We start from the raw sequence: 27,849 nt of genomic DNA, 5'->3' as shown, positions 1-27,849 counted from the left end.
TGCTTTGCTGAAAGCATCATAACTAAATAACTTTTCTTTTTAAATTGTGTGGTTTTAATAGGTTGGGGGAATTAAGGACAAAGTCCTAGCAGCCCATAGAGCTGGACTGAAGAGAATTATCATTCCTCAAAGAAATGAAAAAGACCTTGAAGAGATTGCAATGAATGTGCGGCAGGACTTGAATTTTGTTACGGCAAGCTGCCTGGATGAAGTTCTGAATTCAGCTTTCGATGGGGGATTTTCAGTCAAGACTGGACTTGAGCACTTGAATAGTAAACTTTAAGCAGATTGGGTGAGATATCCTATACATCAACATTAAACACTCATTCAACTGTCAGATGGTAAAAATGTGATCTACGGTGATACAAATATTGAGGCCTCACTGTGATGTGCTGTGCCACCCATTAAAATTAAGGCCTTTCTTTCAGTGGGGCCTCAACCCCAGTTCTACTTGACTATTAATAATAGAAAAGTGCCCCTGCAACTTTACCAAACAAGTTTTACATGTGCCCCTTCTATCAGCAGCATGTACAGGCATTAATGGGGAGAGTACACATTCCTGCTTGCACACCCAAGCGTGTGAAGATTAGGGATATATTTTTCAAAAGCACCTAACCCAGTTAAACACTTTTGCTCTAGTTTTGTTACTGCTGTATACAGATGGGTTTAATGATAACTGTAGTGATTAGGCAAGAGATTTGTGTTATATAAATTATCCATATTAAACTTAATATAATTAAAATAAATGCACTTAGTTTTTCAGATGAGCTATCAGTGAATACTGCTTACTTCCCCAGCAAAAAAACAAACAAACAAAGTTGAAGTGCATTAATTTTTTGTCTAAAAACCTTGCAAAAATGCATTTGTTAAAATACTAGAATTTCAGAGTTGTTACATTTAAAAGAAATGTAAAGCATGAGTCACCACAACCACCTTCGTTGTGCTCAGATACCATTGCCAGTGTCCTATATTCCCGATTTTGTCCATTTTTGGCTCAATGACTTATTTTAAGTGCCTAATCTTAATGGTCAGTAGTGTATTTTTTTTTAACACCTCCAGCTGATATTTAGAGTTTCTAGGCCAAACCGTTAACATGCAAAAAGCTAGGAAATACGTAATATGATGTATTTGTGGCCCTCACCCTAAAACTTTCCAACAGGTAAAATTTCAGGTCCCTCACATGAGCTATGGGGGAACAGTGGTTGAAATTTGACTTAAGACCCATCTCTTCCTTAACTATGAGAGAAGTTAGTTTCTCACCTTAATCAGCACAAATATTTAATACACATCTGTGGTAAATGAAATGGAGTTTGTTTGAGGGTGGTGCTTATAGATGTGGAATAAAATACAAGATTTCGCAAACCAGAGTTAGTCAAATGCACAAATATTCACCCAGTGAATGCCACCAAAACTACTCCTTCACAACAGGAAAAAAAGAGAGGCAACCAAATCAGGTCAGGAAAAGTGAAGACTTGTGGGAGAGTATATAGCATAATGGAAAAGACATACAAATATTGATTAATCACTTCTGTGAAGCATGTCTTGTCCCCATTTTAATGGTATCTGCATGAGAAGTGTTGTCTAGCACATTATGCATACGTTTCTACGCCTGGCTTTGCCACTGCATGGTGGGACAGTTGAGCAGATTAAACATCTGAACCTATTTTCCCCATCTGAAAAACAGAGTTATGATTATTATCTCTTGTGGGAATGTCATAATAAATGTTTGAGAGTTACCTTTAAGAATAAAATAAGGATTAAGTTATTAAAGCCACCCAGTGTAGCACAGCACCCTCCTAAACCCTGCAGCCCCTGCCAGAGCCCTCACACATCTGCCCCAGCCCTGATCCCCCTCCTGAACTTCATTTCTGGCCCCACTCCTATCCCCAATTTTATGAGCATTCATGGCCACCATACAATTTCCACCCCCCAATGTGGTCCTCAGGCCAAAAAGTTTGCCCACCCCTGCACTAATACCTATTCACACCTTCAAAATTGTGTACATGCTAGTGAAGAGTAGGGTGAGTCCCCACTGGAAATTATGGCCTCAATTATTGAGGAAGCAGCAAAGAATCCTGTGGCACCTTATAGACTAACAGACGTTTTGCAGCATCTGCTTGCATCCGAAGAAGTGGGTATTTACCCACGAAAGCTCATGCTGCAAAACGTCTGTTAGTCTATAAGGTGCCACAGGATTCTTTGCTGCTTCTACAGAACCAGACTAACACGGCTACCCCTCTGATACTCAAATTATTGAGGAGTTTTGGAAGAGGATTCTTAAAATATGCGAAGATGATGCTTAATTTTTTTCTCCCAACAGTTTAGTATTTGACTTCATTCTCCTGGAATTTCTAAAACCATGCTCTTCTGGCAGAGCAGCAGTCATGAGAAATTTGACAAATCAGATGAGTTTTTTTGCATGGGGAGGGAATGTAGACGGGAGAGGCAAAAGTCAGGCTTATACAAAGAAAGACTCCTTAAGTCTCACTTGTGGAAAAACTGGATGCTCAAATAAAAAAGGGAACATTTTGATTTGGTGTTTTAAAGCTCCAAAATTCAAATAGTTGTAGTATAAATATTTCAGAACAAGAGTATGGAAAAAGCATAGCTTTAATTGTCAAATTCTAGTTTTCTTTGCCACTCTACCCTTTGTAAAGAATCATATTAGCCTCTTACCCTCATGTATTTTTCCACCCTCTTATATGATGGCTGTAATTAAAGCTACCAACTTTAGTCTATGCATGTTTTAAATTATGGGGAAGATGATTATATTCTGTGAATAGGAGTCTCTGAATGTTGTTTTCCTTATGTTAGCTTATGAAGAAAGATTAGTAATGCTGATTTTTGTAACTTAAATTTTTCAGTTTGGTATTAGATTAATAAAGGTTTGACCACTTCTTGCAAGCTAGTTCTCCTAATGAAAGACTAGTTTCGAAATACCACCACTGCTCATAAAACTGTAATATGATGTAGGTGTCAAATAGGGGTCTGCTATAGAAAAATTTGTGAAGGGGTGGTGGTGGTAACTATACCATAATGGGAAATCACAATGAAGCATACACCATAAAATATTTTGCTTCGACTGGTTTCTGTATATGCAGTGTATAAGGAGGTCTATTAAACCTTCTGTGGGTCATAATAGGACTAGTCCTACAATTGTTCAGTAGCATTCTTACAATTGATCCATTTATTATATTAAAAGAAGGCTTCATCTTCCCTAGTCATATCCAGGTCCCCCAATAGCCTTAAAAACCAAGGCTAAAGAATGTGTATTGCATCAAGACAAATATGACAGTTTCTCCTTGCCTGTAAACTTCCAGAACAGGAAGGTCCATCATTCCAGTTATTTCCTGGGTGTGAGGGAGCCCTCAGAAGTGCACTGGAATGCTTTGCAAAGCGCCAAAAATTGCTAGAAGATTGTTCTATTGAGAGTTGAGGTATGTGACATGCTAAGTATTATAAACAGGTAATAGCAGACATCACTACATCAATAATGGACACCATTAAACAAAACCAACAACTTGTCACATTTAACATTTTTTAGTGCTAAGTAGTCCCGGGGCTTGTAGCTTTCTACTCTACATGGGACAGGCAGGAACCTGAAAGCTTCCTATTCTCAGCTGCTCCTTTTTGACATGGAGGGACAAGGCAGTAGGCCTTACCTGGTAATGAGAGTAACAGCAGGAAGTCAGAAGACACTGTAAGAGCTTTCTATTTAAACATGCTTGTTTTTTTCCATGGGTGCATAGATGGATTTTTTTGTGACTGGTTGATGTTTATTCTAATGAAGGACTATAGAGTTCCATCAGCTTCCATAGCAACAAGGCCACTGAGGTGTAGTCCACTATAGAGCCTAGTGAGGACTCAATTTTCCTAGGGATCCAACCCCCTGCAAACTTTACTTTTGTTTCACAGATGCACTCAATTTGTAAAGCTACATTTAGAAGAGCCCAGTAGAAATTCTGTACACAAATTACATTTGTATAGTTTATGCAGAACTGCAAGTGCATTCATTTTTATTGAACATGGTAGAAGTTTTCAGAAATAAGTAGAGAGGGACTGGGACCTAGAAAGCTAGTGGTGGTTGAAAACTAGTTGCGCTTTTTTGTAAAAAAGGGAAGCATGAGAGAAGGGGGTCAGCTTATGAGCAGGTATAGAGAGGGAGAGGTGGGACACAGGCCCTCCCCCCCAACAGAGGGAGCAAGGAGAGGCAGCAGAGCCAGAAGGGAAGATGCGGGGGGGGGGCCAGAATCTCTCTGCTTTCAGCCAAGCTCCTCTCTCTGCAGCCTTCGAAGCAGCTGGGCTGCCCAGCCCAGCCTGCTGGAGCAGTTCCAGCCAGGCTAGAGCCATCCTCCCCAAAAAGGGATGGGATGGAGAGAATGTGGGGGTTGGTCATGGGTTACTCCCCTGACCCCCACCAGTTGCTGTCCTGGCCTTACCTCTGTGCCTGCAGAAATCCTTTATATTAATAGTGAAAAAGATTTTAAACAAACACTAATCATAGTTTTTAATAGCTGAGTAAATTGAGGTTATGCATACCAGCACCTGCACACTTTTCTACATTGACACTTGAATGTTATTTATTGCACTCAGCTGTTCATGCTTTCTTACTATCACGTGACTCCTATTCTTGACATAAAGGCCTTCCAAAGTCACAACTTCATTGCACTGAGGTGGTATTTGATGAATGTAAGTTGTAACTAATACTCAAATGCTGGTTATTAGTGGTGTGTCAGCTGTCTAGTCAAAGTAGAAGGTTCTCAAAATGGCACTACACACTTAGAACCAGGCTTGGAAAGCTGCAAAAATGCAATTGCTGTTCCTTCCCTCTGCCACAAACTAATAGTTTCCCTAAGTAGGTGGCCCATCACAGTATGAAGCAATTAATTTTATTCATAATAGCTTTGAAAAGTTAAACAGAACTATCTGGATAACATACTTTGAATTACAGTAGTTTCAGTGATATACAGAGTTGCCCGTAACATTCCTAACAGACATATCACTGTGCATAGTGCAAACAATAACTTAACAGCTTAAATAACCAAATGTATGCAAGGAATGTCTGAACAGAGAAACACTAAATGTTAATGCACACATTTGCCTTCCCAAAGCTTATGCACCTACAGTTTTACTGCCATACATAAAAACAGGTATTTGGATTAAGGATAGAATTGTTTGACAGTTCTCTCTAAATATATTTAAAAATATACAGAAGAATCTTTACTCAATGATCTTTATTTAAAATAATGGAATGCACTTTTTCCACTAGAATAAGGTAAACTTTTCTAATGTAAATAGTCACTGCTAATATGACATTTCCAGGCATTTTAAATATCACTATTTTTAGATCTCGTGGGAGCTAGTACAACATTTAATATAGGTCATTAATGTCTTACTGCATAACAGTAAAAAAAAAAAAAGTTCAGTCTATACTTAATGTCTTTCATGAGCATGTTTTAACCATTCTCAATCTGATTAATGACATTAAATGTCATGGGGGACAAAGTCTGAAAGCAACATTAACTACACTATTAGCATACATTAACTGTAAACACAACGTAAAATCTTTAAAAATCACTCATTGAGAGGAGCAACTGTCTGCGGGGGACTACTGCAAGCTCACCTTTCATGTCTATCTTAAATTGTACTGAATTCTGAACTGTCCCAAACCGTAAATCATTGTAGATGCAAGTTAATATTAAGCCTCTAAGACCCCATGTCCTGTTTACCCATTAAAAGTACAACAAGCAGCAACCATTTTTATAAAAGTGCTACACTTATGCAGACATACTCCTCTAAAGCAACTCTATCTTTAGTGCCAGGAAGTTAAATCGTTGTACCAGAAAAATGCAGATGAACCTCTCTCTCTACAGTTTCCCATCATGTTATGCTTTTTGGTGGACAGTGTATCCTATTATATGCATCATTCGCTTTTCTTGTATATTCTCTGAAGCTTGGCCCTATTTTCAAACTATTGTGTTAACAGAACTTTAGAAATGCTAACTAAACCCAAAACACAAGTGCATGTAGGACATTTAAATACATATACTAGACAAATTTCAATGTTAGATTCCCTCCCAAAGCAAAACTACACCCTTGCCCGAAATTCAGAGGTGAATCTAAGAGTCATTCAGACTCACACCACAGAGATGCCAACCCTATTTTTTTTGTAATCCTTCCCCTCCCATCTTTAACATGTAATGAAGAAATTAGGGTTAAATGTATGAATTTTGCAAGCTGGAGCATATGTACCAGTCACCCCAACTCAGGTCTGATGAACACAGCACATAGTGCCACAAGTGAGAGGGTGTTCTCTTCCACCATCCATATGGGACATACATAGGCTGCACAGTGAGCTCTGATAAGAGGCAAGCTGGGGTGACTTTGAATTGGTTGGGACACTGCTGGATTCACCATCCAAGCTGCAGGCTGTGTGTTGTGCTCTAACTGCCCTGAGTGGAACCTGCTGGACTATATTAGCATATGCTAGGTAGCTGGAGCATGTTAATAGGGGCTACCTGGAGCAGTTAATCCAGCTTCCCAAACCCCACTGACAATCACCACAGCTTGCCTCCTATCAGACCCCCACTATACAGTCAGCAGGGGAGAGGGAACATGACCAGGACAAGGACCATCCCCAGCCAAGGTAACTCAGCTGTAGAAAGCATAGGAGGACAAGTTTCCTGTTATTTCTCCCAGGCTAGGGATTGCAATGATTCTTGGCCATAAATGGGGAGAGGGAGAGGTCCCAGCTCCTGTAGCATGCATTCAAGGTGCTACTCTGCACCCCACCCCCATGTGTATTTGGCTTCGCACCTTTGGCATGCCATTAGTCCAAACAAATGCTCTAATTCCTGTTTGTTTTTTAAATAAATATCCCTAAAAGTCTCAAAGCAAGGTTGACATTTCTGTAGTTACAGTATCCCATGAAATGTTGTTTGGGCAATGTAAAAAATAAAAATAAACCAGGAAGTTTAATACCTTATCTTCTTTATATAAAGAAGATAAGGTATTAAAGAAAGTAATTGCAAATAAAAATCAAAGTAACAACCCCCTAAAACAGTGGTTCTCAAACTTTTATACTGGTGACACCTTTCAAGTAGCAAGCCTCTGAGAGCAACACCACTTTATCTATTTAACACCATTATAAATCCTGGATGCAAAGCAGGGTTTTGGGTGGAGGCTGACAGCTTGTGACCCCTGACCTAAAATAACCTACTTTAAAAATAAATGACATTTTATTACATGGATCAGGAATACTTAAAAATCATAGTTCTGACTCACCAAGTAAAGAGACTTCCACTAACTTTAAAACAACAAAAGCTTTTATGGATTCCGTTACAAGATCTGAGAAGGTATGTTTGGTTGATTCTAATACAACTATCATTTCCTCAGTTCCAGCCATATCATCACATAGAACTTTTAATATCTAAGGAAGTGACCATTTCTTAAAACACAAAACAAGAACATCCTACTAATTCATTTTAGGCAAGCCTCAAATCTATGTATTTTAATAGGAGTTAATCTACTACTCAAACCAAAAGTCTGGATGTAAAAGTAGTCCACACTATTTATCAACAGCCTCTGAAAGAATTAGAATTGAAATGCAAGTTTCAATAATGAGAAACAACAAATTTAAATAAAGAGTCTTAATTTCAAACCTACCAGACACTAGGTTGTAACTGCTGTAGCCAAACATCTCATGGTATAGCAAAAACAAAATCCGAGTAAACGTAGGTAAGATTAAATAGGCTGCATTTAGAAAATTGACACAGCAAGTATTCAACTAGAGATCAAAGTGCAACAGTTAATTAAAGAAATGAGATGCCAGTATATTTCTTAAGTTTTTATCCTCTTGAACAATGCAACCAGCAACTTTTAAAAAAAAGTTGCTGAAGCTTACTTCTGTAACTATATAAAATGAACTTTTTCTGCACTGGCCTGTCTATAAAATTGGTTCACATTCCTTACCTGTATGACTACTTACCCCGTCAGGCTAAAATGTGTAATCACTGCACCAAAAACAATTCAATGAGTTGTCTTAACAGATCAGTTTCTGACAAGAAAGTTAGACAATATATAGTAAATAAATTATATTTTAATGTTATACAAAAAGTAGCTAATCTTCATCCTATTTCTCCCAACAGCAAGTTTGGCGAAGATACTTTTAAAGTAGTTTGAAATTTAATAGTTCTTTTTTACATTAACTATCTCAGTGCTGTATATGGACATACATTCAAGGTGAATTTCTCAAACTTGCAAGCAACCTGCAAAAGGCCCCAATATACCACTTATGCCTTTAAATGCAAGAGAATTGCATGAACCTTTGGATGTATGCTGTTCATCGTATCACTAACATGGTGGGATGACATACAAGATTAGTATGACTAAGGAAAATAAAATTGGTTCTCTCTAGTAACAGACAAAGGATACCAGAACAAGCAAGTTGAGTTAAAATATTAAATTAGTCAAATATTGTGCTAAAGCAAAAAACAAGAGTTTAGTTTGCCAGGTATTCTTTTAATGACAAAATTAAAAAAGACCAAAAACATCGTATTCTGAGACTGCCTTTTTTTTTTTAAATGGTCTGTTTTTATAGTTACAAATACTGCATAAGACAATGCCTTCTTGTACTGCAAAACCAAAATACAAGCATGAGTTTGTGTCTGAAGTTTCTAAATTTAAAAAGTGTGCCTGAATTTTCAGTTTTTTTAATTAGGATGTTACCCAATAACTCCTCACTTTTGTTTGAAGGTATAATAAAGTACATCATCATCTAGGCCTGTTTCTAAAAGGAGCTGTTTTTCTGATAATTCTTCCAATGTAATTGCTCCTTTAGAGTTGAATACATTCACAAAATAGCTGAATTAAGAACAGTATCACCAATGAATGGACTACTGGGAAGAGACTAATTTACCAAATGTACAGAAGTATAAGTTTTACCATAAGCAATTATGAATATCAAAAGATGACACCTGCAATTAATTTTTAAAAGGTACAAAAAGGAGGAAAACCTGAATTACAGAAAAGAAAGTCATATTTATTTAATGAAAAACTAGAAGTTAATAAAAATTAGCAAATACACAAAAAATATACACAAACAGCAGCAATACTATGTAGTGACTTAAGGGGAAAAAGCAGCGGCAAGAGACCAGACTGCTCAACATGGCTTGTCAGTCAAAGGGAAAAAAACAAAAAACACAACAGTATCCTTTTCAACAGTACAATCAATCTACAAACAAGTTTTTAGAACTATTTTACAACATTTCCTGTAGAATCAATTCTTAATACAAAAGATGCCCATTTTGGGTGTATATATATTTTCAGTGGTTTACTGTTGACTTATTTTAAATATATTAGTGTTACTACATGCAACTGCTTCCTGTAATTTAACAGCCTTTCCTTTTATTTACCTTCATATACGTCTAGCCTCCCTCTACCAAATAGTTTGTGTCTGGCAGTCAAAGATGGTTACCCTAGTTTCTGCGAAATTAAATGCAACTGTTTTAAACACTGGCCTGAAAATGTTTGCTTGCCATTTCAACACATTGAAATAGTTACATTGATGCCTAAATTGCCATTTTCTGCAAAGAGCTGTGCAATGCTGGTGTCAAAGACTAGACAGTCACTATTCATAATGGCTGTTGCAATTCCCTCATGAATAGATCGAGGAGTTGCTTCCCAAGTCAATCGCCGCCTATGACCATTAAGCTCAAGTCGATAAGCAAAATTTTCTGCTTGCTTGCGTGTTCCTATCAGCTGTACAATAGCAAAGAACTGCTGGTGACCATCATATTTTTCCTGTTTCTCCAAGACTAACATGAAATGAAAGCCAAAACAAGACTGCATCATAACCCAGTCAACAGCACCAGGAAGATTAATGTCTGTAGCAAGGAAAACTATATCTTCTCCCTGTAGTGTTGTTATTGACTTATGCTGATGCATCAAATGTGGCATTACAGCATCCAGCGAACCTTGCCATTTACATGAAGCACCAGGACATGGACATGAATAAGGCCTAAACTCACACAGCTCTTCATGGTCTGCTTTTTCTGTGTGTGGCAAAGTTATCTCACATCCAGAAGAGGCGTATTTACATGGGAACAGTACAGAATTGGCAACTTTTTCCATAGCCAAGTTACGAATGGAACCCAGTGGGCCTCGGCAAGTTGGACAGCATGTAAGCTTGGGGCGACAGTTGCTACAAACAAGATGGCCACTCTGACACTGAAGAATAGGTGGCAGCACATAGTCAAAACACACAGGACACTCAAAAAGACTTGCCAAGTCATTGTTGGACGCTGTAGTGCCAGTCAGAGCAGGCACCCTCTGTGATGGTGTACACTTTGAAGTACCTGTAGGTAGTGCTGTAGCAGTCTGACGGCTCATTTCTGTAATGAAGGAAGAACAGAGTTAGTATATGAGAGAATGTGTCAGTACAGTCTTTCCCGTGTAGCTGTTGTTTTAACAATTTTTTGAGAAAAAAATTTGACATACCATTTAATACATTGTACATTTCACAAACATGATACTCATTAAATGTGAAGAGTGTGGCTATAGTGCATGTGAGTGAAGCTGGAAAGGATATAAAATACTTGCATGCTGGCCAACTTTACAAAGTTGAGATCAAGGAACACAGAAATTCTGTTAAATTTTCTAATTTAAGATTGAGAATGGATATCTGTTTGCTTGGAGAGCGAGAGAGAGAGAAAGTAAAGGCACTCCTGAAGAATAGGTGTTTGGTGTGTATATATGTATATTGGATATATAGAACAAGTGACTATATCACACTCTAGATGACAAGAAAATAAAGGGTTCTAACCATAAGCATGCGTCTATAATAACCATCCTACTAATGATAGTAACGCTATATTTTCAAAGTCCTCAGATTTAGCAAATATTAAACTAACCATTTGCTATGAAAAGCAAAGTCTCAAAAAAACCAAACAAAAACAAAACAAAAAAACCTTGCTATTCAAACTTTCTGCCATTTATTCTGCTTACTGGACATGTATAGAAAAATCCTGATGTTGAGATATGAGTATGTAGATGCGAGTGAGGCATGGGCTGGAAAATGAGCCAAAGGCCAGACCATTTAGCTCTTTTGATTTTCTTTTTTCCTCCCCCCCTCCAATGCTAAGGTGAAAGGAGACCCTAATTTTTCCAAGAAAACAATACTCTTTTCTTTCCCTTTTTCCCTGCTGTTTAGAATGTTCTGGTCTTTAGGGCAGGTTGTTTCAGTAGGCTGAGGTGGAAAGTCATTCAGAAAGTGAAGAGGTTCTTTTGCTGTATTTGCCAAACTATTATTAGTAAGAAAAAATATCCAACAAACTCAAGTCTGAGTGGACCTTTGTTTCTTTCTTGAGGTATACACTGAAACACTTGTGGCAACTTAAAAGAATTGTATATTAAAAGTCATGTTCAGTGAAAGTTGCCATTTTGCTACACTTTTTCATTTCAGAAAACACAACCCTAGTGGATAGGCATTTGGGAAGACAAACTATAGTTTTTTCCCCCCCAAGAAAAACTAAAATATTCAGCAGATGTGTCAGTAAAAGATATGCTTCCCTACATATTCAGAATAGATTGTTTAGCCAGGAAAGCAAGAACACCTTTCATCCGTGAGACAGTTTCAATATTTTGTTTACCAAACCAGAAAAAAAATATTAATTCATTTGACTTTTAAATTTTTTCTTTGGGGTTATCTTGCACATTTTTCTTACATTTTTTAGCTATTCAGTTATGTTTCTAATAGCTATCCTTCAGAGACCTGAAACACCTTCATGAGGACAAAACACCACCTATCGAAGAGTCAACAGATTGCAACTCTAAATTATAAGACACATGCATACATATGGAAGTAGCCAATAGTGTTTGTGAAAAAACTAGCCTTGTCTAGTCTCCTGTGCCTCTGGAAGGGATGGGGAAAAGAATACGAGAATCACCATCTAACCACTGGGCCCCACTCCACCATAAACTGTCAACTACTTGAAGTGCCTCCCTTTCTAGGGTCAGTTCTCCCTGCTTCTCCCAACCCTGCCTAAAAGCCTAGAGGCAGACCTTATCCCCTTTCCCTACTTTTACTTTTAGAAAGGGATACCTATAATAAAAAGCAGTGAACACCTCATTTATCACCATACCCACCCACAACTGTGGAATTGCTCCCACCTGGGACCAGAGATCCAGACTGATCATATAGGCACCTATTTTTTCTAGATGCACAGCATCAGGACAGAACAAGACAAGGGAATCGGTGATTCCTATTGGTGTGCATCTCAGGACTAGTTCATTTCAAAGTAATCATTTATTTATGGGTCATTTCTACTATGACAGGACATTCCAATTCCCTCCTAAAAAGCATCTCTGGCCAAGCCAGAGCTTTGAACATTTTTTCATCTGAGACCAGTCCTTTGTTCCCCCATTTATTTTATGAGGTTCACATGAAACTGGCAGTGACATATTGTATCAGCCTAGAACACAGCATTCAGCATTGTGCTGTTTGAGTCCCATATACACAGATCTGACCATGTACCTATTTAGAGCCCAAAGACTTTACTATGCCAGATTATGCCGCTAGTGTGTTGAGGTATAGGACTGTGTGCAATCCATGATTGGTTCCCCAGTCATAGAACATAGGTTGAGCCAAACTAGAGTCTACCATTATAGTCCTCCAGGTTTTTAGCAGGGGGCACTAAGGCCCTAAATTGATTCCTGTGGCTACCTGACAGCAATACTTGCGTAACTGGACTGCTGCTTTCCTGTTATGAGGCACTCCTATTTAAAACAGGAGTGGGGGGAGGGGGCAGCACAGGGAGAGAAGATCTCTGTCACAGTCTAGTCCTGCAAGACTTCTCTCTCTAAACAGACACTAGTCTGTTGTAAGGGATCCAACTGCCAAATCCTATGGGATGCTAAACTCCAAGGGTTTGGGTAATTCCTAATCACTACTACTAGCTCTGGGACACCCAAGAGCACTCCTCAGATGCAGACCCCATGTCTGACACTCTTCTTGGCTGTAGGGACCCCAGATTGCAGCCACTCCAGACCCTGAAACCGGAGCCCTGGCCCTCCTGATCTCCATAACCCTTCCCAGTTGCTTAGATCCATTCCGTCCAGAGGCCATCAGGCGGGGGGCACTCTGGTTTCTCTAGTTATACCCTTTAGGGATCAACACACAATGTTTGGAAAGAAACTTAATACACACATTAACCCTTCTGCTTTTAAAAAAGTGTTAGAGCTATAGAAAAAACAACAAAGGTCTGTCCTCTCTCTGTTTCCTCACCAGTCCTAGGAATCTTTTGGGTCACGGCCTGTCCAAGTTCAGGCTAGGTGGAGATTTCCTTGTCTTCCTACAGCAAGAACCTCTTGCTGCTGCTGTTGGTTTGTCCCCATGCACACACAACCCCTCCTCATAAACACAGTCTTGTCATGAACCCCAGTGTAGGGCCCCATGCTGAGTTCATGTGCAGAACACCATTGTTTCTTAGGGGTGAGCAGTGGATAAAAGTCATTAGCAAGTCCATAAATCATTAGGAGCAGTCTAGATTATGCTTCCTTTGTTAGACCTACAAAAGGTGTGAAAACACCTCCAAACAGGCCAGCACAGTGGTTCTCAAACTTTTGTTCTCAAACCCCTTTCACACAGCAAGCCTCTGAGTGCGACCCCCCCTCCTTATGAATTAAAAACACTTTTTAATATATTTAGCACCATTATAATGCTGAAGGCAACATGGGGTTTGGAGTGGAGGCTGACAGCTCATGACCCCCCCCCCATGTAATAACCTTGTGACCCCAACCCCCAGTTTGAGGACCCCTGGGCTAGCATATATCAGTTCAAACTGGTCCTCAGCACAGGACACAAAGTTTGATACATAATGGGGGGTCCATCCCACCCTGGAGGTTACAATTAGAGTTCATCAAATCAAATGGAATTGGTACATTTTCACAGGCAGATTCCCCATCACACTCTCCACACATGGTTTTAATCACTATCTCAGAACAAGATGACATCCATCAGAACAAATACAGCCTTTCAAACAGCCAACTGCCCTTCACAGAGCCAGCTAGAGTAACAGGCTGATTAAGGACTGGCCCCTGCATGCAGACTCTTGCCCCATGTCCCAGACGGCGAAGCCAAAAGCCATCCACCCTCATCACCAAAAAGCAGAAAACAGTACTGATACAAAATAATGGAGAAACAAGAGAAGTTCATTTTCCTAAGCTTACTGTTTAAAGCCTACTTTTTTGGTCATACCTACATTTTATGCTAACTTGCTACATTTTTTCCCACCAAAAGCAAGGAAGCAAGCAAACAGATAACTGGAAAACAGTCAAAAGTTATGTAGAGAAAATTGAAAAAAAATTGTTTAAAGCTTCTTTTGCAGTTACAGAAACCTTAGTACAACTGTCAGGATAGCAAACTGGTGTCAGGTGAAAATATATGCAACACTTGCTATTTTGGGTGCTATCCCATACATAAGATCCTTTCTCACTGTGGGGGTGGGGAGCTGGTCTCTAAGCAACCCTGAGAAACTAAAGTACTCAGTGAGTCACCAACAAAAATATTATTGCATGTGGTTTAACAAAAATTTATCTTAAAACATTTTACAAAGTTTAAATAATAGCAGAAAGAAACTGAAGTACAGAAAAGGGGGGAATATTCTAAGATTTTTAAATTCTGCATCAAGAAAAAATGTTCTGTCATTGAACCAAACGCTGAACCAGTGTATCAACCTGTTGGAAAAACAAACCTAAAGTTATTCCCAAAACTGCAGAGCAGGAAAACTATTTTTTTTTGCAAAGCCTGAATCTACTGGAGACTCTCAAATCGCAGATGGCAGCCTTAACATGGTGCACCTAATAAGTTGTAGCACAGAAGGTTTAAAAATACCTTTTCTCCTGCTGGTTTTACTTCCTGGCAAACATGATGTAAACAGGACTCCCCCCTTCCACGAATACAGAAAGCTCAAGGCAGATTTCCCCGTCATGAGGAGTGGAACTGCTCATTACGTTTCCCCATAGAAACAAAAACAACTCATAACAGAGGCCCCTCCTGGTAACATGAGGCTTGAGGACAGACAGACCTGGAACGATACCAGAGAGGAGCTACTTTCATGCGAGGGAATCACGCAAACGGGGCACTAAAACCTCCAGCGCAGTAGGCAGAAACCTAGCCAGCTCCCCCCACAAGTGAAGTTTCTTCAATAATCCACAGCGAGATATGAGGGAGAAGGAAACAGCTTTGTCCGATCTGTTCCAGTTTAGGACCTGTCACACATACAAGAATTTTCAGAAAGTCTCCCTAAAATGGTTTCCCAAACTCTTCCGGCTGCTGCCCAGCAAAGGAAGCTCTGCAGCTGCTGCAGACGCCTTCCCTTCCCTCGGCTGCTGAGCTACGGAGCGCCCATGAGAAGGATCTGGCTACGGACACGCTGCCACCAGCTCTGCGCAGCTCCAGCCGGGCAGAGGAGAGGGGGCTGCAAAGCCAGAGTAACAAGCAGAAAGGAGAACTCCTGAGTCCCGTGCGTTGTCTCCTGTGGAAAAGCCATTTGCTGCCAAAAGGTCGGCCGTCTCCCTGCTCTGTTCGAGCTCCTCCTAGCACCAGCCTGGGCTCACGGAAAAAGGAGGCGGCAGAGAAAGCAGACGGCAGCTCCTGCGTGCTGCCTTCCCTCCCCCAGGCCCGGGGAGCCACCCAGGCACATCAACCTCATGTGATCAACCCAACTCGCTGTGCAGTCAGCAAAACACAAACATTCAGGGAAAGAATGGGTGGGGCCCCTACGTATAATGTGCTGGAAACCCCGGTCGCAGCTAGTTTTAGAAGCTACTTCAACTGCCCAGTATACAATAAATTGCTGGATTTTAAGCGATTAAGCTGTTTCCAACAGCTGACAACTTAATTTCTTGTTTTTCCTGTATGTGACTATTACTACTGAATAGCTAACAAGCTTATACAGCACTACAGTCTCAACTTTGTATGCCTTTGTGTAACAATTACATTCAATCTAATCTATCCACTTTTAAAAACTGATTAAAAAGTTAAAGCAGGTAAAACAAGACATCAGTGAGACATGCAAGTAAATCTTGTGCCACACAAGCCAGTAAACACATTAGTTTTACTGTTTTGCTTCTGGCACTTGGGTGGTAACGATTTGTATACCTCTGAAAACTTCCTACATAAAGGCTGTTCCAGAGTGCAGATAAGCAAAAGCAAGAGTATAGAAACAGGTCTGAGGTAAGATGGGAAGACTCCATGGGAGTTGAGAACTAGAGGAGTTTTTAAGCTTGATCTTGATACAAGTGGAAAAATCAAGTTGAATATTGCACATACTGGACTCTGGAAAGCTGGGACTGGGGATTACAGGAAAAGGAAGTGAAATAGCAGTCGAGGGCATAAAGGCACATTTTTACACATATGTTAGAAGATAAACACAGTAATAGTCTGTAAACTTAAGACTGCCAGGAGGAAATAGAGGTTGCCTGCAAAAGGAAAAATATATTGAATATGAGCTTCTGTAATGTATGGTGGTCAGGAAAGTTTTTTCTTAAAAAGTGTTTTCCCACTACATTAAAAATTCAGGCCTTGTCCACCATGTTTTATTCCTGGAAGACTATGGACAACTGTATGAGCATTTTAACACTACAGCAACTATCACAGTTCAGGACAACTGTACCTGTATTTCCTCTAAAAAGTCTAAAATCTAAAAAGTGCACCCAATCTCAGGCTTCCAGCTCTCCAGCTGTTGCCTCTTTCCAGTAGAGACCCATAATGGGTCTCACTCCCTTCTGACCAAGGTATGTCCAGGCTGAACAATTCCCTTCCTTCACTGTGTATTTTCCAGCAAAGACAGTCTCCTGAACAGGTGTGCTTACTTTCTCTTCAGATACTTAATAAAGTGATTGTCAACAGTTGTAAATTACCACACAGCACTTCCTATGCAAACCAACCTTGTTTTTAAGGTAAAAACCATTGCAGAGGGGGAAAAAAATAAAAAGAATCTACATGCATGCTCATAAAGCTTACTAGGACTAACCCTGACATAGATTCTGGCAGGCCTAGTCCTTAGCCCAGGCCTGAACAACTCGTAAAGTGGCAAGGGCCATATTACTCCAAAGAAAACAGCTGAGGGCCAAACCCTCCCCCCCCCCGTGCCAACCACTCCTCCCCCCCATACCACCAAGCCCCCCCCAAAACACACACACCCCAGCGCCGCCCAGCCCCCCTGAAATACTCCCCCACCCAGCACCGCTCACCCCGCAGAAACAAACCCTCCTTCCCCAGCGCTGCCCCACCGAAACAGCGGTATTGAACCTTGGTAATATGTTACAGTGGGCCCCTAAGGTAGTATAATTAAGGTAAAAGAAAAATGTCTTTTTGCTAGAAGTAGAATAAGATCTCCCCCCCCCCCACTTCGTAATCAATTGCCCTGTTGAATGAATGAGTTGTGCCCCCTCCCTCACCCACCACTTGCCTACTCACTTTTGGAAGAAGCTGTGTTCCTCACAGGTGAGGAGGCACGGGATGGACAGAGCAGGCACATGGGGCTGCTGGGGGATGTCACAGGCTGGGGTTCAGAAGGGCTAGTGGTGGGGCAAACAGGGGTGCAGGCTCATGAGTTAGTGGGGTAACAGCATTGAGCCAGGGGCTGCACAGGAGGAGGGCTGCAGGGACACACAGGGACAGGGGGCAGATGTGCCTGACTGAATGTGAGAGGCTAAGGGTCAGTTAGGGTCTGCATGGAGGAGGCTCCCCAACTCCCTAACAATCCTCCTCCCCAAAACCCTGTTCCATACTTCTCCCACCCACACCCAACAGCCCTCCAGGTTCACTCTCTGGAACCTTCCCTCTCCCTCCATTACCCCTGACTCCTCTATGCCTTTACGCAGCTTATGAAGGGCGCGGGAAATAAGTTTCTGTATTACAGTTTAAATTAATTACTCAAAGTTCTGTATTAATATGCCTAATAAGGAATTTATTTGTAAAAAAAAAAAAAATCCTTAATTTTTTTGTGTATTGTTACAGACATACTTGCTGATGGGTATTTTGAAATAAATTACCAAAATAATTGAAACTGGCATACTTATATTGTGTTATTTTGACAAATAAAATATGCAGAATTTTAAAATATTGTGCACAGAATTTTTAACTTTTTGGCACAGAATTCCCCCAGTAATAGTATACGTATACCTTTCCAGAGAGTGGTTTCTCTGGAGATGCTACAGCAGGAGAGAATTTACCCAATCATCCACCTCTGTTCCCATATTTACCCTTCCCAAGGAAATACATACAACTCCACAACACATACATAATTGCATTAAAATGCAATGAACTCAAAAAATTCAATAAAGTTTAACTTAATCAAGTTCATTCAGGATATTGCAGGAAATTGACAGTCCATCATAACAACCAAGTGAAGCCTGATTAAGAGAGGAAATTACTTTTATTCAACCAGGTATTAACAAAAACTATTAAACCCAACCAACAAGACACAGCTGGAAAAAAGACAAAAGGTACAAGACCCTCTGCCCATTACACATACACACTCCTTAAATTAAGGGCTAAGGAAGTTTCCAATCTACCACCATGTTTTCCAAGGGGACAGCCAGCAGATGAGAAGGGCCTACACATGACAAAAAAACCCAAGCAGAATAAAATGCTTCTTTGTGGGCCTTCCCTCATACATCATAAAGCAGCACCCCCACAAATGGGTACACACAACCATCATTTTTCCTTTTACCAGATCAATTTTGTTTTTGTTTTTTTCTGTTTCATCGTGTATACAATAGACTGAAGAGACTTTTAATCTCTCCTCCTTCCAAAAAAGTTTTTATTTTGAAAATATCAGCTCTGGTCTTGGTGTTGTACTTTTGTGTGTGGTCTGGAGGCCTAGGCTTTAAACTTGACCAGTTTAATACATCGGAAAGATACTGTGCCTTGACTGGACTTCTCAAATGTGTTTGCTAACAAGCGTTAGCATTATATCTTAAATCCTAGTCTATATAAGGCCTTAAACAAGCTTTCCAATTTTGTTAAAATAAATGGCTCAAGCTAACATGACTGAAAAGTATATACTTTGCCTGCTAAGACAGGGTTTAATACCTTAGTTAAAGGAGCAGCCAGTGACGAATCTTTAACAAAAGTGTCTTTCATCCAGTGTTAGGCACTCAAGTTAAATCAGTGTTAATCTGACTAAAAATCCCTTCCTCTTCCAGTTCAATAATCAGTCTTGACCCTTGCTATGTAATTTCACAGTTCTAAAGACCTGAATTTCTAATGGCAAAACAAACAGAAAAACAAATTTTGCAAAAACCAGGTATTCTTTGTACATCCTAAGGGGAAAAAAAGACCAATTTATTTTCCTTTGAAGTCTACTTTTAAGGGCTGGTGAATGCCAATATTGTAGAGTGGCCACAAATGAAAGAATGCTTCACTTAAGCATCATTAACAAATCATGGAAACTAAACTTTAAATGTGGAGGTAAAATGAAATGGAGAAGGGTAAGAAAAAGTAGGGAACTGTATTAGATTATCTGGGATATTTGAGTGTAAGGAAGAGGACATCAGAAACAGAGAAAGCTGTTAGAGGAGCAGATGCATGGTAACGGGGAGCTAGATATGCTTTCAGACCTACAGAGGTAGAATAAGATGGAGTATCCCCACTATACCAAAGGCTGGACTGAGGGTATGTCTACACTTAAAATGCTATAGTGGCATAGCTGTGCCACTGTAGCACTATAGTGTAGATACTACCTATGCCAATAAGAGGTGTTCTCCCATTGGCAGAGATAATCCGCAGTCTACATGGGGTTGGATGTTAGATTTGTATAGCTACATATCTCAGGGGTTTAGATCAATGAGCAGAAAAGTTTCATCTTAAGTCATCAATATTTCTTCAGTGGTAGGAAGAAAATTTAGGTGACCATAAAGCAATGTGGTGGGATTGCAATAAAATTGATAAAAGGGCAAATAAACATTGGGCAAAATAGTCTCAAGTTTCATGGGTTTGGGTTTTTTTTTTAAATGACTGCACACATAAGCTGCTTAACACCACACTTTTATACTGCATTTTATGCAGCCCAGAATTTTATTTAACGGTGACATTAAGTTGTGTAAAAGACATCACACAGGAAAGACATGCAGTGGAGAAGAAATATACACTCCAAAACATAACCCTGAAATGCAGTTACTTTTAACAACTTGCCCTTATTTCTCTCTTAATTGCAGAGGTCCCCAAACTGTGGGGTGCACCATCCTGGGGGGGCATGAAAGAATGTCCAGAAGTGAGGTCATGTCCATGGAGGGCAGGGAGGAAGCTTCACCCAGCCCCTCCCCGCCCCCAGCTCTGCTTCGGTCCTGCCCCCAACCATGTCCCCAGCTCGGTGCAGTTGCACTTATGGCCCTGCATCAGCCCCCAGCCTTATCTGCTGGCCGCAGCTCCATTCCCAGCCCAAGCTGGTGGTGAGGCCAAGGGCAGAGCCGCACCTGGTTGCAGACCCCCACCCAACTCAGCTCCTGGCTGCAGCCTCACTCCTTGCCCCAGCCCCAGCTCCCTTACCTCTGTCTGTGCCCCCACCCCAGAGCCACAGCCCCACTCCCAGTCCCGTACAGACAGGATTGGGGGGTGTGTGTGCGTGACCCTCAAAAGTCTGGGGACCTCTGCTTTACTGAAATGGTGTAAAATTAGAGGGACAGTGTCAAGATAAATCAATTGTAAAAACTACATTAAGGGACACTGTCAACTTCAATTTTGCCCAAAGATTAAGTTTTGTAAAAAAAAGTTATAAAACCTAAGTCAATAGAAGCATTTCCATTCTGCTATAAAAGTTCTTAAACATTCCTCCAGTTCCGAAAGTCTATCACTAAAAGCCTGAAAAATGTGTGTCTGATAGAAGAAATGCAAATAGTAAGCGAAACAGCATAACAGTGGAAGCATTTGATTTTTTAATGTCTCACTTTTAATAATCTAATGCATTGTTACTACTAAATTTGTCAGTTTCCAGCACATTAAATTGACAATCTTTAAAACTATTTTAATCACAGATATAGCCAGAGGGGGACGGTTAGGTGTAAGGAATAGGGGGGGACGGATACTAGATCTACAGGTCATACTGGTAGTACTGTGTCCCTACCGAGTTGGGTGAAAAGAGTGAGAGGAGCCCATCAGCAAAAATTAGGATGTTTGTTCACCAATGCGAGAAGCTTAGGTAATAAAATGGAGGAACTGGAGCTCCTGGTCCGAGAATTGAAACCGGATATCGTAGGAATAACCGAAACATGGTGGAACGGTAGCCATGACTGGAGTACAGGTATGGAAGGGTATGTGCTGTTTAGGAAAGACCGATGCAGAGGTAAAGGTGGGGGAGTAGCATTGTATATCAATAATGAGGTGAAATGTAATGAAATAACTAGCAATGCAATGGATAATACGGAGTCTGTTTGGGCAATGGTCACACTGGGGAAGAAAACTACCAGAGCCTCACCCGGGATAGTGATTGGGGTGTGCTATAGACCGCCGGGATCTAGCTTGGAGACGGATAGAGAGCTCTTTAATGTTTTTAAGGAGGTAAATACTAATAGGAACTGCTTGATCATGGGGGACTTTAACTTCCCGGATATAGATTGGGAAACAAATGCTAGTAATAATAATAGGGCTCAGCTTTTCCTAGACGTGATAGCTGATGAATTCCTTCATCATCAAGTGGTTGCTGAACCGATGAGGGGGGATGCCATTTTAGATCTGATTTTGGTGAGTAACGAAGACCTTGTTGAGGAAATAGTTGTAGGGGACAACCTTGGCTCGAGTGATCATGAGCTAATTCATTTCAAAATAAATGAGAGGATAATCAATATTGCATCTGAGACTAGGGTTTACGATTTCAAAAGGGCTAACTTTACTAAATTAAGGCGACTAGTTAGGGAAGTGGACTGGACTAACATATTTAGGGATCTAAAGGCAGATGACGGCTGGGGGATTGAAGTTGCAGGAGTTGAAGTTGCAGGAGTTGTCAGAGGCATGTATCCCGAGAAAGGGAAAACGGCTCGTAGGTAGCAGTTTTAGACCGAGCTGGATGAGCAAGCGTCTTAGAGGGGTCATTAAGAAAAAACAGAAAGCGTACCAGGAGTGGAAAATGGGAGGGATCAGCAAAGAAACCTACCTTATTGAGGTCAGAGGGTGTAGGGAAGCAGTGAGAAGGGCAAAGCGACGGGTGGAGATGGACCTAGCGAAGGGGATTAAAACCAATAGCAAAAGGTTTTTTAGCCATATAAATAGGAAGAAAACCAAGAAGGAAGAAGTGGGACCGCTTAAAACTTTAAACGGAGTGGAGATTAGGGATAATCTTGGAATGGCACAATATCTGAACGAATATTTTGCCTCGGTCTTTAATGAGGCTAATGAAGGGCTAAGGAATGGTGATAGAGGGACCGATGGGAATGAAGATATGGGGGTAGACATTACGGTATCTGAGGTAGAAGCCAAACTTGAACAGCTTAACGGAAGTAAATCGGGGGGCCCGGATAATCTTCATCCTAGAATATTAAGGGAATTGGCGAGTGATATTGCTAGCCCGTTAGCGATGATTTTTAATAAATCTCTAAATTCGGGGATTGTACCGTTTGACTGGAGATTAGCTAATGTAGTTCCTATATTCAAAAAGGGGAAAAAAAGTGACCGGGGTAACTACAGGCCTGTTAGTTTAACATCTGTAGTATGCAAAATCATGGAAAAAATTTTAAAAGAGAGAGTGGTTACGGAGCATGAGGCCGATGGCAACTGGGATAGATTACAGCATGGATTTACGAAAGGTAGATCGTGCCAAACCAACCTGATCTCCTTCTTTGAGAAAGTAACAGATTTTTTAGACAAGGGAAATGCGGTGGATCTAATATATCTGGATTTCAGTAAGGCGTTTGATACGTACCGCATGAGGAATTACTGGTTAAATTGGAAAAGATGGGGATCGAAATGAAAATCCAGAGGTGGATAAGGAGCTGGTTAAGGAGCTGGTTAAAGGGGAGACTGCAGAGGGTAGTATTGAAGGGGGAACTGTCGGGTTGGAGGGGGGTTACCAGTGGAGTTCCTCAAGGTTCGGTTTTGGATCCGATTTTATTCAATCTATTTATTGCTGACCTGGGAACCAAGAGTAGAAGTGGGCTGATAAAGTTTGCGGATGACACCAAGTTGGGAGGTATTGCCAACTCGGAAAAGGATCGGGATATCCTCCAGGGAGATTTGGATGACCTTGTAAACTGGAGTATTAGTAACAGGATGAAATTCAATAGTGAGAAGTGTAAGGTTATGCATTTAGGGATGACTAACAAGAATTTTAGTTATAAGCTAGGGACGCACCAGTTGGAAGTAACGGAGGAGGAGAAGGACCTAGGAGTCCTGGTTAATCGTAGGATGACTATGAGTAGGCAATGTGATGTGGCCATTAAAAAAGCTAATGCGGTCTTGGGATGCATTAAGCGAGGTATTTCTAGTAGGGATAAGGAGGTGCTAGTCCCGTTATATAAGGCGTTGGTGAGACCTCATTTGGAGTATTGTGTGCAGTTTTGGTCTCCCATGTTTAAGAAGGATGAATTCAAACTGGAACGGGTACAAAGAAGGGCCACTAGAATGATCCGAGGAATGGAAGGCCTGTCGTATGAAAGGAGACTTGAGGAGCTCGGTTTGTTTTCCTTAACCAAAAGAAGGATAAGAGGAGATATGATTGCACTCTTTAAATATATCAGAGGGATAAATACCAGGGAAGGAGAGGAATTATTTCAGCTCAGTGCTAATGTGGACACGAGGACAAACGGATATAAATTGTCAGTCAGGAAATTTAGGCTTGAAATTAGACGAAGGTTTCTAACCATCAGGGCAGTGCAATACTGGAACAGCCTACCGAGGGAAACAGTGGGGGCGAAGGACCTCCATGACTTTAAGATTAAGCTAGATAAGTTTATGGAGGAGATGGTATGATAGGATAACGGGCTTAGTCAATAGGTCAATTAAGTGCCACACTGGTAAATAGTACAATGGGTCAACGATATGATATTCTTAACCTTTTTCCGGAGGGTATGGCTGGAGAGTCTTGCCCGCATGCTTGGGGTTCAGCTGACCGCCATATTTGGGGTCGGGAAGAAAATTTTCCTCCAGGGTAGATTGGTAGTGGCCCTGGAGGTTTTTCGCCTTCCTCCGAAGCATGGGGCAGGGGTCGCTTGCTAAAGGAGTGGGTGGATCGGCTTATGTGGCCTGCATCTTGCAGGAGGTCAGACTAGATGATCATAATGATCCCTTCTGATCTTGAATTCTATGATTCTATGAAAGTCAGGAAATGCAAAAAAAAGTTAAGTTTCCAAATGCAACATTAACTCATTCCCCACTGCACATCTGATTTATAAAAAGCAGTAATAAATTAAAGATTCAAGTTTAACAAGAAACACGCACATACAAACCAGAAAAACAAATATTACATATATGACAGATGGCAGAGTTAACATTTTTGCTTGGTGTCAAGTATCAGAGGGGTAGCCGTGTTTGCTGCTTTTTACAGATTCAGACTAAGAGTCCTGTGGCACCTTAGAGCATAAGCTTTCGTGGGTGAATACCCACTTTGTCAGACACATGTGCTCCAATACTTCTGTTAGTCTACAAGGTGCCACAGGACTCTTGCCATTTTTGCTTAATCATTCCTGATTTAGGGTTGTTAGCCCAAACTGCAGAGAGGAAATTACTTACCTGCAGTTCTGTTTCTTTGAACCATCACCAGACCCCACTGTTTTTTGATCTCATGCCTCTACCATGAATCGTGGGAAATTCTTTTAGCTTTTACAATTTTTGGTGCTCTGAGTCATCTTCGAAGGCTGGCTCCAGAGTGCTCCTATATAGAAAGCAATCAAACTTGGGCCCTCAGAGGCTCCAGAATATTCTGACCAGCTCCTGCCTGAGAGCAGGAAGTGAGAGTTGCTCTAACTCTAATTAAATATACAGCATTTTTAAAAGATGCCAATTTCTTTCCACTTGTTAGTTTTCATTTTCTTCTTTGAACCTGAGTCAACTACTCCAAGAAAGAATGATCAAGCACCACAGTTAGTCAAAGGGTGGACCCAGACCCACAACCTCAAACAACTCCTCAAATTCTGAGGGGAAGTAGGTCAGCAGATAAGCGGGAGTCCTGTGGGATATCATCAAAGAAGAATTACAGGTAAGCACATTTTCCTTCTTTAAAGCAGTGGTTCTCAACCTTTCCAGACTACTGTAGTCCTTTCAAGAGTCTGATTTGTCTTGCATACCCAAAGTTTCACCTCACTTAAAAACTACTTGCTTACAAAATCAGACATAAAATAACAAATGCCACAGCACACTATTACTGAAAAATTACTTACTTTCTCATTTTTACCATATAATTATAAAATACATTGATTGGAATATAAATATTATACTTACATTTCAATATGACACTTGAGCCTGTTTTTTACTTGTGAGCCTTGTCTGAAGCCTGAGTCCCAGGTGACAGATAACTTAGCTTTGTGGGGCCTCCTGTGGCATGGTGCTCTCCTGGGTAATTGCCCTGCTTGCCACTTCCAATGCCAGCCCTGCACCTGTGATCTCCGGAAACCCATCCCATGACCACACTGGGGGCTGCAACCCCCAGGTTGAGAAACACTGATCTAGATGAGCTGAGTACCCTCTGAAGACCTCTTCATACCCCCCAGGGGTACACATACACCTGGTTGAGAACCACTGCTTTTGAGAGAGCACACAGAGTCCCAGTCCTGGACAACAAATAGCTTGAAGGATGTGTTAAGATATATTTAAGAAAGAGAGACCACTGCACAATCTGACAATTGCATGCCGTTATATACGTGGTTTTACAAGCCACCCATTTTGAACATTAGCTATTCAAAACTAAGACATCTTGAAGTAACAAACTCCAACTGGTAGGGGATTTGGTTCCTTTCAAATCTGGAAGACTACTGTATTGAGCTGCTGATAAAGAATTCATAGTAGAAACTGAAGCCAAGATACTATGCCCTATAAAAGATTCAGCAAGAATCATACAGTAGTCTCTCTCATGCCTACACTGCATGGATCCACAAATGGTCAGATTCAGCTTTGCCTGGGATGATATAAGCATTGATCAGACCCCCTTGATTGGCAACAGATTTACCTAGGTGTAGCTGATTGAGGTAAATCCTAGGCTCCCTGTCTCACTGTAAAAAACACAATCTTCTTAGGCCTACTTTATACTAGAAGAGGTTTGCTAGTATACCTATACCTGCAAACCCTCCTAGGGTAGACACAGATTACTTCATCAAAAGAGCGCTTTTTATTTTTAGTTGGTATCAGCTCCCCAAATAAATAAGCAATATGGACAAAGCACTTTTTTGCCAGTATAAGCTGCATCTACACTTGGCTTTTTGCCAGTATAGACATGCAATTTAAAAACAAAAAATCAAAACCCACCCAACATTGCTGCTATATTGGCAAGAGCTTCTAGGATATACTTAGTCTACGGCTGTCTCTACACTACACACCTTTTAGCGATAGGGTTGTGCCACTACAGCCATGCTGCTAAAAGACATGCAGTGTAGCCACCATTTATCTGCAGGAGAGAGCTCTCCCGCTGACAAAAAACTTCCACCTCCAACGAGCTGTAGCTTTGTCAGCAGGCGAGTGCTCCTGCTGATAAAGTGCTGTTCCCACCGGTGCTTTTTATCGGCAAAACTTTTGTCATGGGGGGGTGTTCTTTTTCACACCCCTGAACGACGAAAGTTTTCTTGTTCAATTTCCAGTGTAGACAAAGCCTTAGTATTCACATGCCCTGAACAAACAATAGCTTAACTCAGCTGAGCTAAAATACCTGATATTCGCACCCTTTTTCTCTCATCACGAGTCATAATATCTTAAGAACTAGGGGAGTTTCCCCACATGACTCATTCTATGTGTACTGCATTTTTAATGTAAAAAATTTAATTCTTCCATTTTTTTCCCTTTGCATTAAACACACACCTGCCACATTTTGCTTAATGTTAACTTTTAAATAGTTCTAGTTATGCTTTGAAATGCACTCACTGAGCCCTGGTCTACACTAAAACTTATATAGGTATAACTATGTCACTCAGAGGCGTGAAAGACCTCCCATTGACACAGCTACTGCCTTCCGGGGAGAAGGAGTACCTACACCGACAGGAGAAGCTCTCCCGTCAGCCTAAGTAGCATCTTCACTAAGTGCTGTAGTGGCACTGCTTTAAGTAAAGACAAGCCCTGAGATGAATGAAATACAGAATGGGTAAGTTCTCACTTTTGCTGCTGCTGGTCTGGCTGAAGGTATTCAACAATACTTGGTTTAATGGAAAAAGAATATCAATTTACATTATGATGGTTGTATCTTGGCAACATAAGTTATACTTTTGTATCGTGAAAGCTTAGAATATGACAAAAATTTAAGTTACCTAGAGTCTGATTTTCAAAAGTGCTGAGCACACAACATTCCATATGAAGTCAATGAGAGATGTGGATGCTCAGCATCTCTGAAGATCAGGCCCTTAGAGAACTTTTTATGTATTTATTTATTGTTTTTGCACTCATACTTTTTCTTATCTACGATATCAGACAGCATTTTTGCTTCTCACCTGCTTAAACTGGGAGACTACTGTGATATCACAAAAGGGCATGACTATTAGGTCCTACTAAAATAATTTAGCTTTTGTTTAGGTGTGTTTTTCAAACCACTTTAAATTATTTCCCTTCACAAATCATTTACACTCCTCACTGAGGACTATATTCTTGCCAACTTTCACTATTCATCTGTTTTTCCAATGGACTTGTTAGGCAAGTTAACATGCAGAAATAGATATGCC

The 27,849-nt window shown here is 40.6% G+C and overlaps 2 protein-coding genes across 13 annotated transcripts in view; one reads left to right on the top strand and one right to left on the bottom strand.

Moving 5' to 3' along the window:
* LONP2 (lon peptidase 2, peroxisomal) overlaps positions 1 to 2,415 on the top strand; it is a 140,986-nt gene extending 138,571 nt beyond the window's left edge. For 3 of the 4 annotated variants that reach the window (XM_044987610.1, XM_044987611.1, XM_044987609.1), the window contains one exon: positions 62 to 2,415. In XM_044987610.1, coding sequence (XP_044843545.1) covers positions 62 to 283 — 222 coding nt within the window. In that variant the 3' untranslated portion in view covers positions 284 to 2,415. The remainder of the gene's footprint in view (positions 1 to 61) is intronic. The other variant, XR_006573563.1, reaches the window with a different exon arrangement.
* Positions 2,416 to 9,019: 6,604 nt separating this feature from the next.
* SIAH1 (siah E3 ubiquitin protein ligase 1) overlaps positions 9,020 to 27,849 on the bottom strand; it is a 41,473-nt gene continuing 22,643 nt past the window's right edge. For 6 of the 9 annotated variants that reach the window (XM_044987630.1, XM_044987633.1, XM_044987629.1 and 3 more), the window contains one exon: positions 9,020 to 10,391. In XM_044987630.1, the coding sequence (XP_044843565.1) occupies positions 9,541 to 10,389 (849 nt within the window). In that variant the 5' untranslated portion in view covers positions 10,390 to 10,391 and the 3' untranslated portion in view covers positions 9,020 to 9,540. The other 3 variants (XM_044987635.1, XM_044987634.1, XM_044987627.1) reach the window with 3 other exon arrangements.

This window comes from Mauremys mutica, chromosome 14 (assembly GCF_020497125.1).
Source record: "Mauremys mutica isolate MM-2020 ecotype Southern chromosome 14, ASM2049712v1, whole genome shotgun sequence".
Taxonomy (NCBI): Eukaryota; Metazoa; Chordata; order Testudines; family Geoemydidae; genus Mauremys; species Mauremys mutica.
The sequence above is the reverse complement of the archived record's forward strand: the minus strand, read 5'-3'. Positions and strand labels throughout refer to the sequence as shown.